The sequence below is a fragment of the Aquarana catesbeiana genome, linkage group LG02 (assembly GCF_042186555.1).
Source record: "Aquarana catesbeiana isolate 2022-GZ linkage group LG02, ASM4218655v1, whole genome shotgun sequence".
Classification (NCBI taxonomy): Eukaryota; Metazoa; Chordata; class Amphibia; order Anura; family Ranidae; genus Aquarana; species Aquarana catesbeiana.
The window spans coordinates 670,933,431-670,948,639 of NC_133325.1; the positions used below are offsets into that span (position 1 = coordinate 670,933,431).

Here is a 15,209-nt window from a genome sequence, read left to right on the forward strand (position 1 = left end):
CGGGATTGGACTTCTGCGAAGAAGCCACTGCTTCTACAGAGAGCAAATGTCTTGCCAGCAGGGGACAGGCTTGCTACTCTGGCTGCTTTCTAAAGAGAAAAACTGTAATGCCGTGTGCACACGGTCGGATTTTCTGACGGGAAATGTTGGATGTGAGCTTGTTGTCAGAATGTCCGACCGTGTTTATGCTGTCAGACTTTCCGCCAACAAATGTTTGATAGCAGGTTCTCAAATTTTTCACCAACAAAACTTTGTTGTTGGGAAAGTCTGATTGCGTATACACAAGTCCATCACACAAAAGTTCACGCATGCTCGGAATCAAGCAGAAGGAGCCACACTGGCTATTAACCACGTTCCCACGTTCATAATTGGCCAACATTTGTGTGACCGTGTGTATGTAAGACAAGTTTGAGCCAACAACCTTCGAACAAAAATCCATGGTTTTGTTGGCGGAAAGTCCGATCGTGTGTATGCGGCATAAGACTGTACACACATTTTGTTTTGTTGCACATGGAATATAATTAGACCGATTTATTTAAACTGAAAGTTCAACTAGGCTTTAATTAAAGACTTGAAGGCAAAGAGACTTGCTAAAATGGAAGTCGTGGAATGTAAATACATATAATGGCACAGAGTGAAGCCTCTGTGTTAAAAAGTGTAACTCCTAATACTGTTCATGGTTTTAGTTCTACTTATTTTATGGTAAATTTGGCAGCATGAGACACCAGACGCTCTATAAGTGAAATCATTATTTATATATGAAAGCATTAACATGTCCAAGGGGAAATATCTTCTCCTTCGAAATCTCATAATGTTCATGAAGAACTGGCAAAACCTCTTAAGTTACACAGCCAATGCGTAACAGATCTCTGTTGTCCATTATGTCATCTATGGACCCTTCTTTTCAAGTAAATCTTACGCAGCAGGACAAATCAGTTTTATTGTGTTGACTGAACACTTGATAACCCATTAAATATGGGAGAATGTAAATATTTTAAAAGTAAAGGAAACCTTGTAAGTGGAATTGGTACCAAGATTAACATACAGAAAACATGTTACTTCCAAGATAATATAACATTTATTTATAGCTGTAGGTCTCAAGTGTATTATATACTCTTTTATGACACTGGAGGAGTGCCAAGTGTCCTTAAAGGTGTGTACTTTTATTTCCAATATCCTATAACTGTATATATGGTATATCTAGGAGATATTAGGTTTGGAACAGGTAAGATATCTTCTGTAAAAAATCTTTAAACTGTAACTCTGAGTTTAATTCAAAAATCAGAAGTGCCCCGGGGGTGTATATATGTATCGTTGGTAATGAGCTGAGACCTTTAGTATTTATAGCAAGCCAAAAAAAGAAAATAAAACTCCATACAAAAGCAGTATTTAGAAATGGTGTTATGGGGTCAACCACTTACCCCAAGTAATGGTGTGATGTACTGATGAGTAAAGATGTGATTTACTGATGTTAAAGCAGTATTAAACGGAAATGCAAACATTTATTATACTACTACTTCTTATATATGATGGCTGCATTTGTTTTATAATTTTATATTTAATGACAGGTACTTTTATAGCATTGACATATATATGATAAATTCATATAATTTCTTGCCTTCAATGAGCTTACAATCTAAGGTCCCATTCATACACGTCACACAAGGCTTTTTTTCAGTGGGAACGCGGGGAACGCAGGTCCGACACCTCCAGCACTGAATGTATGTAATGGCAAGGGGTGCTGGGGTTTGCTGAAAGGTCCATGGCTGCTGGGGGATCTATTGCACCTGAAGATCTATTTTTGCATGACAATATATTGTTGCTAGTAGGGGATCTATTGTTGCTTGGGGGAGGGGGCTTATGTTGCTGGTTGCTGGAAGAGATCTTCTGTTAAGGAAGGGGTCTATTGTTGCTGGCTGCTGGGGGATCTATCATTGCTAAGGGCATCAATTTTTGCGTGGCAGTCTGTTGTTGCTGGGGAAATCTATTGTTGATGGTGGGGGGATCTATTGTTGCTGGTTTGGGCTTGTGTTGCTGGGGGGGGTCAATTGTGGCTGGAAGGGATCCACTGTTGAAGGAGGGGTCTATTGTTGCTGGCTTCTGGAGAGTCTATTGACACTGGGCTGGCTGCTGGGAAATCTATTGTTGCTGCCAGGGTCTATTGTTGTTGGGGTCAATTGTTGCGGGGGGGAATCTATTTTTGATGGGAAGGGTCTATTGTTGCTGGCTGCGGGGATCTACTTTACTACTTTTCTTGTTGTTATTTAGAAAAAGAAAAGAAATTTTAATTCCATACAAATGATTTATCACCACAAAATTATACTTGGTTCTGTATTCTCTAAAAGGGGCGATACTGGGAGGTGGAAAAGGGGGGTGGAACCAAGGGATGGTGTTAGGGGGCGGAGACAAGAAGTGACTCAGAAGAGGGGAGTTCCTGCACCTACGGGTATTCTCTTAAAAAAAAAAAAAAGCCCTGCATACACATACTAGGGCCAATTTACCTACTAGCATGTCTTGGTGCATGGGAGGAAACCCACACAGGCAGAACATGCAAACTCCAGGCAGGTAGTGTTTGTTATGCAAAATGATGATCCTACTGCTGCCAGGTGGAAATGCTAACCCCTTAGCCACTGTGCACAGATGAAAAGACAAGATATGAAAAATCAACATATATTTTTACAATGACAGCTGTCATTTAACCACTTCCCGCCTGACCCATAGCAGATGACGGCCAGGCGGTGGTTCAGTTATCCTGACTGGGCGTCATATGACGTCCAGCGGGATAACATGCTGCCGCACGCCTGCGGGGGCGCTCATCGCGGTGATCGGTGGAGCGGTGTGTCAGCCTGACACACCGCTCCACCGATCTTGGTAAAGAGCCTCCGGCGGAGGCTCTTTACCACGTGATCAGCCGTGTCCAATCACAGCTGATCACGCTGTCAATAGGAAGAGCCGTTGATCGGCTTTTCCTCACTCGCGTCTGACAGACGTGAGTAGAGGAGAGCCGATCGGCGGCTCTCCTGACAGGGAGGGTCTGCGCTGATTGTTTATCAGCGCAGCCTCCCCTCAGATCACCACACTGGACCACCAGGGATCGCCACTAGGACCACCAGGGAAGGGGCAACATGTGGATGGCTAGGTATGTACCCCATGGCCATCCACATGTGCCCAATCAGTGCCCACAAATGGGCACTGATTGGCACCATTATGTTTCAGATCTGCCCAGCAATGCCACCAATAAGTTTTATCAGTGCCACCAATCAGTGTGTTCAGTGCCACCTGTCATTGCCCATCAGTGCCACCTGTCAGTGCCCATCTGTGCCCATCAGTGCCCACCTATTAGTGCCCATCAGTGTCACCCATCAGTGCCACCCATAAGTACCCATCAGTGCCACCCATATGTACCAATAAATGCCATCTACGAGTGCCCATCAGTGCCACCTATGAGTGCCCATTGGTGCCACCTATGAGTGCCCATCAGTCCCACATACCAGTGCCACCTATCAGTGCCCATCAGTGCCACCTATCAGTGCCCATCAGTGCCGCCTATCAGTGCCCATCATCAGTGCCCGTCAGTGCCACCTCACCAGTGCCACCTCATTGGTGCCACCTCATCGGTGCCAAACAGTGCCGCCATATCAGTGCCCGTCAGTGCAGCCATATCAGTGCCCATCATTGAAGAAGAAAACGTACTTATTTCCAAAAAATTTTAACAGAAACAAAGAAAAACTTGTTTTTTTTTCGAAATTTTCTGTCTTTTTTTATTTGTTGCGCAAAAAATAAAAACCGCAGAGGTGATCAAATACCACCAAAAGAAAGCTCTATTTGTGGGAACAAAATGATAAAAAATCTGTTTGGGTACAGTGTAGCATGACCGCTCAATTGTCATTCAAATTGCGACAGCGCCGAAAGCTGAAAATTGGCCTGGGCGGGAAGGTGTCTATGTGCCTGGTATTGAAGTGGTTAATGTGCATTGCTCTTACAGGAAAATTATGTTTCCACTAATTTTCACAATCACAATAATTTTATTAAAAATGGCTTTTAATATGCAACCGCAGTAATATGAATGAAAGAAGACTCTCCTATTCTGTAATATTTTGTAAAAATGACAACAGGAAGATACTAATTTGCAATAAGTTTGCTGAAATCACTTCAATGTATATACAGTATATCACCTGTAGATTTTTTAATCTTAATGAACCTTGATGTAGTTATATGCTGACTTACCTTTAACAGGCTGAGTACGCATTTTTCATGTTTTTTCTTTGTGGGTAAGGTGTTCTAAAAGTCACAATAAATGAGTGAATGTAGCACTAGATGGAACAACTTACTGAGCTTCATGGAACAGACCATGATCATGTGCAATCAGATATAATAAACTACTTTATTGATACAAATGACTACATAACCTAACTTAAACAAATCACTTAATAACATAAAGTGTGTGCTTGTGAAATATTTTCTGGTAAATAAAAAGTATGTTCACCTCCAACTAGCCTGGCATAATAATGACCTCTGACCAGCACATATATACTGTATATTGGATTTAATAACATCTGATTAGTAAGCCAAATTTACAGAACCCACAATAACCCTCAGCAACCAATCAGAGGTAACCGCCCATTATTTTTTATAAACTTAAAGCAGAATTATAGTTTTTTGGACCTCCCCTGTCTTAAAAGCTACATAACACTTTGAGTTCATTTTAGCAGCCAGCAACTGACTAAAACTACACTGGTGGGACACGTGTTTTCTACATTTAGGCAGAGAACTGATAGCTCATCTTTCAGATTCATTTTAAGGTCCTCATTCATTTCTAGATTTTAGCTGGAGGCTTCAGCAATAGTACTTGAAAATGGAAAACCACAACTGAGAAAAGAGTTTTATTTTTTATTTTGTTTGTCAAATCATTTTCAAAAGCATGTTCTCTGGCATACACACGTATGTTGGAGTGATTTCCACAAAATACTTTTTTAAAGTGCCCTTTACAACAAATATCAGAAATTAAATAAAGAGATATATGTCGCCCTCTTGTGGCCTAGAGTAGTGCCTAGTTTGGGTATAGTTTTGGCTAAGAGATCAGTCGACCCAAGATTTTTGAAGAAACTGGAAAGCTAAATAAACTAATGATGTTACTGATTTTATGTCTAGTGGTGAGATCTCTGTGTTGGGGTTTGCAAGCCTGCATACCTGCTGTATTCATTCCAGGGGGTCTCAGTCTCCCTTTTTATTTAATTATTTTACTTATGGAGAAAACATCAGAAAAGATTAAATAAATCAACGTGGACGAAATGAGCAAATTAGCGAAATTTTTGGCACAGTGTGATTGGGGGGTCTTTTGTTTCCCCCTATAATTCTGCAGAGCATCAGCACTGCAGTCAGCTACAGTAGAGTAAGGAATGAGAGTGATGGGAAAATATGTCATGTGTTTACTGACTGTGCATTTTAGGTGTCGCTTTTTGATTAGATTTATGTCCCTAATTGTATTAGGACACCCCTGCCACCCAGTATATAATTTCAGCATCTGGGGCCCCACTTTAATTATTTGACCAAGACCCAAATTTATCAAAAAACAGCCTCAACAGTTGGAGTTCCCAAGAGATATAAGAAAACAATGGGTGACATGGCTTACTAGACTCCATGCACAGCACACTTGGATAGGCTGTCCCCCTCATTTCCAAAACCATTTCCCAACTATTTTAAGATAAATTCAGAAATAAAGTATTTTTTATTTTTAAATACACCTGGAAAACCAAATATGGTTAAAATAGCTAAATGTTAAAAATGAAAAACATTATTTGCTGAAATATGATAAGTTAATATATGATATCCTGAAATATGACATCCTGTTAATGTGGTCAAAATTGGAGAAGGATAGATGGACTTTTGAGGTGCCAATACAACAATATATGTAAAAATATAAGTTTTATTGTAACAAAATTCATAAAATCACAGTTTTAAAAAAGACATTTTGGTACACATTGTACATAGCGAACCTCCCTTGACACCAACTCATGATCATACATAATATATATAGAGTTCTTAATTCACTAGGTGTCCATCATGGACAGGCAGTTGTTCAATTCCTCAGCAGGTTTCGCGACAATGACTCACCTTTACAGGAGGTGAGGGGGCAAGTCACAAAAGCACGCCACCAACCAAAGGGAGGCACAAAAATCTGACTAAGGCCCCTTTCAGTCGCGCGATTTTACCGCAATTTCGCAGGCACGATTTTACCACGATTTTAACGCGAATTTGCGCGATTTTGCCATGATTTGGGATCAGTACTATTTTGTATGACTTTGCCATTAACAAATGAAAACATACATGGTGTGAAGCTTGTGCTTACAGCTTGTGCTTACAAAGTCGTACTGAAATCGTGTCTATATTATTCAGGTACGATTTGCATGCTACTTGAGGGTTTAACATTGAGGCCTATGGAGTACAACTCGCATGGAAGTTGGACCAAAGTAGTGCAGGGACTACTTTAAAGTCGGCACGACTTAAAGTCATGCCAATATGAATGGTAGTCATTGAAAATCATGCAGAATGACTTGTCATACGATTTTGCAGTACAAAATCATGGGACAAGTCGTACAAGTGTGAAAGGGGCCTAAATGTGTGTGTCAAAAGCACCCCACGGCAGATGTCCGAATAAAACAAGACAGTAGTATACTAACACAAAAGGCCACGTATCACCACACCTACTCTAATCAGCAAAGAGACAAAAAGTGGCTGATAACAGCCAGAAAGCTTGTGGATCATGCCACAAAATCTGGTGTAGAAAACATCAAGCCACCCATTATTCATTGGAATAGTAACCTGTAATTTTATGTTTTTTAGGTAACCCATAGCCTTTTCCTGTGAGTTTCTATGTAACAATGCACATTATTATATAAAATAGTAGTGAAACTGTTTGAATTAAAAATGTATGCTTTTTTGGAACTTCTAATCAGCTGGCTGTTGATATATTGAAGCATAATGCAAATCTTATCTTGTTAATATGTATCTCTAACTGGATATTATTATAATAGATGCAACATTTGTTACGCATGCATTTTATTTCAAATTATCTCATAGAAAGGCGGAGGCCTAGTTCACGTCTTTGCATTTTATGTGCGTTTTGTAATGGATAAAATGTATGTGTTACAAAAATGCAATGAGTCCAATGAGGCTGTTTACATCCGGGTAGTACTTTGACAAAAATTAGGCATATATACAAGGAGCTCTATGGTGAGTCATTATCTCCTTGTTCAATTTTCATACTGTCAGGTTCAGTAAGTCATCAAAAATCATTACTTGAGGATCTTTCTTTTAGCAGGCAAATAATTGATACCATCTCTCTGGAAAACACCTAAACCACCTCCATTGATAACTTGGAAACATTTAGTAAACAATATCAGGAGAATGGAAGAACTCTTAGCTTACGATTTTGATACCAGAGATACATTTCTTTCCCAAATGTACAGTGTGCATGTTTTATTCTTTCTCAGATGTCTTAAGAGGTAGACTCTAAAATACACCAATCTTCAAATCCATCCTCACATTTGAGTACAGGTTTCCTCAGCCATGAAATATTCTCTCTAAAATATAAATTTTTTTATTGATTCTTAGGTTTCTTTATATTTTGATCTTATGTTTTGTGATTCCCCAAACCAGGCTGCTTCTCTCCTTGACTTACCACATTTATATCCCTAAAATAATTCACCTTTTCCCTGCTTTCTTCTACTATTCTTGCCAACCTTCCACTTTTTCAATGATAAGAGTGTTCTTTTTCTCCATTATATTCAACTTTACGCTTTGTGATGCTGACGACACACTACCTAATTGGTCTAGATGTACGTCTCCTACATTGTGCATTCTTTACCTTGTAACATTCGTTTTGCTAAGATCTCAGATTGGCTCTTATATTCTTTTTTTTCACAAAGTCATTTACCTTCTGTGTAATGGTTCAACAATGTATAATAAAAACAGAGTTTTTTGGCAGAGAATAGGTGCAGGAACTCACCCCTTTTACCAATGTGGTGCATTGTGTGCGCTGCATCATAGGGTGGGTGTGGCCAAATTACACCTTGGGTGGGTCTTAAAGGGGCATTGTTAAGCTCTATACCTCACTAGCCACAGCTCACCCTCCACCCACAGCTCTTTCTTGCATTTTCTTGATCACAGCTAACCTCTGCACCCCTATCCAAAACTGTCCACAGACCACCTCTAGACCCTTGTCCAAAATTCACCTCTGCAGCCCTGTCCGTAAGTCATCTCTGCACCCCCCACCCATCTGTAACTCACCTCTGCCGTGCTTGTTCACACGCCACCTCTGCACCACCTGTCTGCAACTCACTTCTACACCCCTTTCCATCTACAGCTCACCTCTGCATTCCCTGACTGTAGCCCACCTCCATACACTTTCCTCTTTCTATAGCATATCTTTGCACCCCTGGCCATAGCTAATCATCCACAGCTCACTTCTGCACCATTCTTATATAGCCTTTTTTGCACCCTACCCCCCCCCCCCCAACAGTTACGCTTTTCTGCCCTCTTCCAAAAAACCTTATTTCTACACTCCTCCTCAACTCTGACCCCTGAATCCCCACAATTCTCACATTTGCAACCCCCACACCTCTCTCCACTGCCATGTTGTTCCCACATTCACTTGCTGTTCCGTCTCCCCCAATGGCAACTGTGCCCAGCAATTACATCATTAGGGCATCCAGGCACAAGCTCAGCATGCAATGCTATGCATCCCACCCAAGAACACACTATGCCCAGGCAGCTGTCTCTCCATTGTCCTCAACCTGAATACATGGGCAGGGAGATTCTATGGGAGCCAGCAGGAGAGATGTGCTGTCACTTGTAAACACAAAATCCATGACTAGCGGGGAGCGAGGAGTTCAGGGCCAGTGCCAAAGGTGACAAAACTAAGTTCTGCCATATTCAAGGTAAAAAACAAGCCCTGTTAAAAAATATTTTCAACACTAAAAATGAGGCATGTTCAATTCAGATGCATTTATATTCGTTTTCTGGACCACTGAAGTAGATTTTATTCACATTCAATTTGATGTGTGTGTGCGCGTGGATTATTATCATCTCAAGGTTACAAGCACCTCCCCCAGATATTTGCCATGTGCTCAGCCACAATGAACACAGCGACAATTGCTGCAGCAGCTGCAAACAGCAGTGTAAATCGGCCATGCGTCCTAAACTCCAGACATGGAAAACCAGGAAGTACATTCCCTCATGATGTCACTACAAGAAAATCACGCTTGATGGGTAAAACCAAACGTGCCTAACACATGTAAATGGATTCTTTAATGAAAATTAAAAATGAATGACAGTGGTAAAAAATAAATGTGAACAAGTCAAGAGATCAAAGGAGATTTTAGCTTTGTTCAGCCCTTCTGTGTAGTCATGCTTACATGGTATCTAACATGACTAGAAACTGTGGTTTCAGATTTCATCTGCCCTACCACCTAGTGGTGAAAGCTTGTAATGTAGCAAATGCAGTCAGGGAGTTCAGCCACCCAAACAATGTAAACAACAACACATCCCATAAAATATAAACAAAAGTTGTACAGTATCTTACCTTCTTCACAGTTACTTCCAGTAAACCCCGGGCAGCATCTCCACTCCATAGTGGTGACAGTACGATACGACATTTTATACACAGGTCTCAGAAGAGTCCTATAACTAATATAAACACAAATAAAAGTATGTGTGAAGACACAATCAATCACAATATGAAATGAAAACATCTTTTATAATATGCAAATGATAGAGCATTCCTTAAAAAAGCATCTGGTACTTTTTTTTAAACTTTCATTTAGTGGTCACATGAACGTAGCTGTTTTTCTCATCATTTCTTGAGCGCAGGGGGCTTGGATGTATTGATAGAGGATGGCCAATTGCATATTGTAAAAGTGGTAGAGAAATGTATTCCCAGGCTTCCTAATTTCCATTTCGCAGCTGCTGTGATCCAAAGCCCCTGTTAATCAAGCAGATCGGATCTGGGAGACTGACCATGTATCTACAGGCATGTCGTGCATAGGTACGGCATCCTGAAGCTCATATTAGAAGCTGTGCCACACCAGCACAGATCTGCTTGCATGATTAGCATCACCAGAATGGGAAGGGAAAGGGAAACAGGAAAAGGAAGAGGACTGGCAGAACCACCAGGTATTAGCTGCTGAATAAGAAGGGAAAGTTCTTTCCCGATTAAATAGAACCATGGTGAATGAGAAATTGTTAGCTAACTCATCTGATACACATGAGAAATTTCTGACAATCTGGATCCCTTGGATCTCATACTCTCAACCTAACCAAAGATCGCTAATCTTTGAGCTGCAAACATACTCACCCAGTCTGTGGTGGGGAGGGAACTTACCATCCTAACCCCCATCTTTCCCCCCGTTTTCTTTACCCATTTACTCTCTTTTATTCCATAATTTCTTCTTTTTTTTTTCTGACTACCTTAATACTCTATCCTCTACACCCCCATAGCCCATTAAGTCCTGGAACAAGCCACAATGGCAATAACGAATACTCAGTTGACACTTATCAATGATATTCCAAAATTCTGATTCCTCTAATGCCCTGTACACACAGTCGGACTTTCCGACGGAAAATGTGCGATCGGAGCTTGTTTCCGACCGTGTGTGGGCTCCATCGGACATTTTCCATCGGATTTTCCGACACACAAAGTTTGAGAGCAGGCTATAAAATTTTACGACAACAAAATCTGCCCGTGTGTGGCCAATTCCGACGCACAAAGTGCCACGCATGCTCAGAAGAAATTCCGAGACGGAACAGCTCGGTCTGGTAAAATTAGCGTTCGGAATGGATATAGCACTTTCGTCAGGTTGCAATGTTTAAAATTGTTTAATGCAGCGCACTCTGTGCTTCTTTATAATGCTAGAAGAATGAAGTAGTTTTGCTGCTAATATTCACACAGATGTCTCACAAACTTATTTCTTTATTATTTATCGTGATTTCATCAATATAATCTTTTTATTTGTCATATCTGATTCAAAATTTTTTTTTTTTGGTTAGTATTTTTTTCAAGCCTGATCTTTTTTTTTTTTTTTTTATAAACTCCAGAATATTTTTGGGTGTGTTTTATGTGTCAAGTTACCACAACACCATTATTATCTTGTATTATTTAATCTCAAGGAGATTGTTTGGTGTTGGTGTCTCTTGTTAATTTCACATTGTATTTTTGAAAAGTACCTGCCTCCTCACAAACAAACTGTCCTTTTTGAAGGAAAACACACATAGGCGAGTATAATTGAAACAAAAAATCCTTTATTAAGGGCTCATAACCAAACAAAGAGGGAGGCAACGCTGGAGAAACAGCAGAAGTTGGCGAAGCCTTTGGCCCCAGGGCACACATCAATTATTTCCAGGCAAAATTGGTGGCCTGAGGAGTCCATATCTAAGGGAGTGCAATCTGGTCCAGAAGTCCAAGAGAATCATGAACAGCAGCTGATGACATCTGTGTTCCCAGGCTGTGGTCATACAAGAGCCTGCATCTTTTGTCAGACCAGACTGAACCCAGGTCATCACTTTCTGGTCTTCCTTCCATGCTGTGTCTGTGGTGATGGAGTTGTGGCCGGAGGAGGAGGAGGATGGTCCAACTCACACAGGTGGGTTTTGTGTGTGATTTCACCCCTCACCCCCTTAGTTAGTGTTTTGTAAAGAAGGTCCTCACACAGGAGGCGTTGGCCCTCCTGCATGCCCTGCAGTTTTGTGGCAGCCATGGAGGCAAAGGCCTCTTCAGGAGTGGGGAAGGCTCTGAGGGACGCAGAAGCCTCCTGAATCAGCCTGAGTGCTGAATCCTGCACGTTACTCCCCTTCCTGGGTCTTTTGTTTGGAAGGCGGAGGGGAGGGACCTGCGATTCTGTCAGGTTCCTACTGGGCCTGGCCTTCTCCTGGCTGCCACTTAGCCCCCCTCCTCCTGGCTGCCACTAACCCCGCCTCCTCCTGGCTGCCACATTCCACAGCCTCCTCCTGTGTGCCACATTCCATGCCCTCTTCCTGGCTGAGGTCTTCCTGTGTATGAAAAAGGGACATAGTTTTAGTTTTTTCTTCATCAATCACACACAATTTTCATCTCATGACTGTTGCAAATTGAATGCTAAGAAATATAACAGATTATCATTCTGAGCCCAGCATTTTTCATTCTTGTCCCAATTTTTTGTGCCCACTACTGTCTATTGATATGTAAAACACTTTATGAAATCAGCAATTAGTGATCAATAATAACACCTAGTAAACATCATTTATTTATTGACCAGAAATCTGTTGAAGAATGCTATACCTGGCTCCAGCTGGGCTCCTCCACTTCTTCCTGGCTGGAAGGCCCAGGTTGGACATCGGAAGCCTCAGCTGGGGTGGAAGATTGGGTGGAAGGAAGGGTTGAGAGGGATTCCCTGACTCGTCTGGTCTGACAGAAATCGCAGTATCTCATAGTACCACAGCCTGGGGACATAAACGTCATCTGCTGCAGCTCCTGATCTCTGGGAATCCGTGACCTTCTTGCGCTCCCTAAGATAAGTGCTCCTCAGGCCACCAATTTTGGCTTTTAAATAGGGGATGGTTGCCGTGGGGACCACCGGCTTCACCAACTCCAGCAGTTTCTCCAGCGCTGCCTGCCTCTTTTGTTTATTATTATATTTGGGGTGTTTCACCTGCCACAGACAGGGCTGCTCCCTGTATTTGTCTATGAACAGGGGGAGGAAGTTGTGGTCATTGAAGCCATCCATTTTATCTGCAAGACACAAGACAAACCCTAATGTCAGGCGAAACTCTCATAATCTTGTCACAATATAAGCCTCAATCTAGAAGCAATATAGGCCCAAGTTTAAATCTTACCTTCGTTATCACGATCGGCGCCTCCGATACTCCTTACTCCGCTCACAGATCGTACGTACTACGCACGCGCGTTATGCTTTATATACACTGCGCATGCGTGAAACTCCGCCCGCCCCTGATGTTCTTTCTAGTCTAGGGAGCATGATCAGTATAAAAGGATCAGGAGAGTGCTGCAAAAAAGTAAGTAGTTGTCCTGTGTTCCTATTAGTTATTTTTATTACGTTCGTGCTGCTCCATGTGCTTTTCTTTACTGTTGTACAGTTTAAAATGGCAACTTTCATGTTCATGGGCACATTGTTCGTTCGTATGAAACATTGTTCGTTCGGCCTAGAAAACACCATTGTTTTGGCCATATGCATTTGAATACATTTTTGCTAACCTACTTTTCTTAAAATAATTTTGGTGTCTAGATGGGTTTGTAACTAGAATGAAATGCAAACTAGATTATGTGTAAGGAGAGGACACTCAGCAGCTGTTTACACATCTGGACGCTGGAGCACTAGTGTGGGACACCAGAACACCCTTTTTATTAGGGAACCCACACAGGTGCTCCAGTGTATACTATAGGGGTGACTCCATCTGTGAAGCTTGTGCAAAATAGGTAAGTATTCAAGCTTGACAAAGGAAAAAATATTTCTTCATCTTGGAACTCTGCCAAAATAGACAATTGTACCCCACTTCCAAGCAATGTTTCATATTCCTATTTCTGCCATCAAATATCTGTGTGATAAGTATACCTTTTTTTTTTTACATAGGGGAGAAAAGACTCGGAGGACACCACTCATCCGAGGAGACCACAGACCCCCCACCTCAGGAAGAAGGTGAAATCCCCCAAAGTCAACAGGAGGAGGAGGAGGGAGATGTAATCGAAATAGTCACCACAACAGGTGAGTGCCTGCAACCACAGGCTCAGGTAAGAGATGGATGCCAGCATATTTATAATACATGGTGTGTTTTTGTTTCTATATTAGGTGATCGTGATGTTGTGGATAAAGGTCATTTCACCAGTGAAAGTGCCCAGATCCTGATCGGGGAGATCATGGGGTGTAATAGGGACTTGGAAAACATCCAGAAAAACATCAATGATGTTAAAAACAAAATGAAGAACAGTCATTGATGTTTTAGGGAGAGTTTAAAACACCTCCAAATCCCTTCCTTTTTTGTGGTATTTTGAATCTAAAAATTTATAACATTTTTTGACATTTTCTCGAAAAGCCAAATTTTGAAGATGCACACAGTGTGTCAACATCTATGTGCCATCACGGGAGATCATTGTAGGCGTTTTGGAGGTGCAACCCATTTCTCAATAATAAAGTAGCTGAGAGGAAGGGGTTGCACCCCCAAAACACGTCCCTTGATCCCTGTGCTGGCAGCTAGTACATGTTGACATTCTGCAAAATTTGGCTTTTCCAGGGGTGACTTCACCCCATCTGAACGCAATATCAAACACAGTTTATAAATACTCCTGTCTGATATTGCCTTCTGCCTTCTGGAGGTGGCAAGTCCAAGCTGCCATTCTGGAGACGCCTATAGAACTCCGTCTGGGCGATGACTCCACCATCGGACATCCAGCCATTCTTCCCCACGTCCACATACAGGAACTCATAAGTAGCCGACACCACCGCCAACATCACAATACTATTGAACCCCTTGTAGTTGTAATAGTATGACCCCGAGTTGGGTGGTGGGACGATGTGGACGTGTTTCCCATCAATTGCCCCTCCGCAGTTAGGAAAGTCCCACCGCTGGGCAAAGTGGGAGGCTTCTCCCCGTCGCCAAGTACCGCAGCCTCTGCTCCGGAGTGATGGCTTGCCTCATGCAGATATCCTGCCTGCTGATATAGGGGGTCAGCAAAACCAACAAACGGTGAAATATGGGGTCCGTCATCCAGAGAAAGTCCCTGAAATCATCAGGATTATTCTCACGGATCTCACGGAGCAAAGGCATGTGACAGAACTGGTCATGCTGGAGCAACCAATTCTTGGTCCATGAACTCCTCCCCACCCTGTTCATGGACTGGACTTGTGTCAAGGTAAGGACCCCAACAACATGCCCCCGCACAGCACGAACTCTACGAGGAGTACGTATACGCAACATGGCTAGAAAATGGTCGGCTGCTCAGAACGAAGTAACAGAACGCACTGAAGAACAGCAAGGCCTGTGAAGAGCGACCTGAAAAACAGCAACGAGCGGACAAGAACGCACTGAAGAATCAAATATGAACTCACTGCACGCACTGAAGACCAGATGCAAACCCACAAGCACAAACTGAACAGCAGAAAACGATCTGAAAACCACGAGTCTGAAAAAGCGCGAATCGTAGACATGTGCATTGCGTTTCG

General features: G+C 42.1%; 1 protein-coding gene across 1 annotated transcript in view; it reads right to left on the reverse strand.

Annotated features, from left to right (window-relative positions):
* The window catches only part of COL26A1 (collagen type XXVI alpha 1 chain), a 673,051-nt gene that overhangs the window by 488,502 nt on the left and 169,340 nt on the right, over window positions 1-15,209 (reverse strand). Inside the window, exon 3 of the mRNA XM_073616675.1 lies at window positions 9,584-9,687. Within this exon, the coding sequence (XP_073472776.1) occupies window positions 9,584-9,687 (104 nt within the window). The remainder of the gene's footprint in view (window positions 1-9,583; window positions 9,688-15,209) is intronic.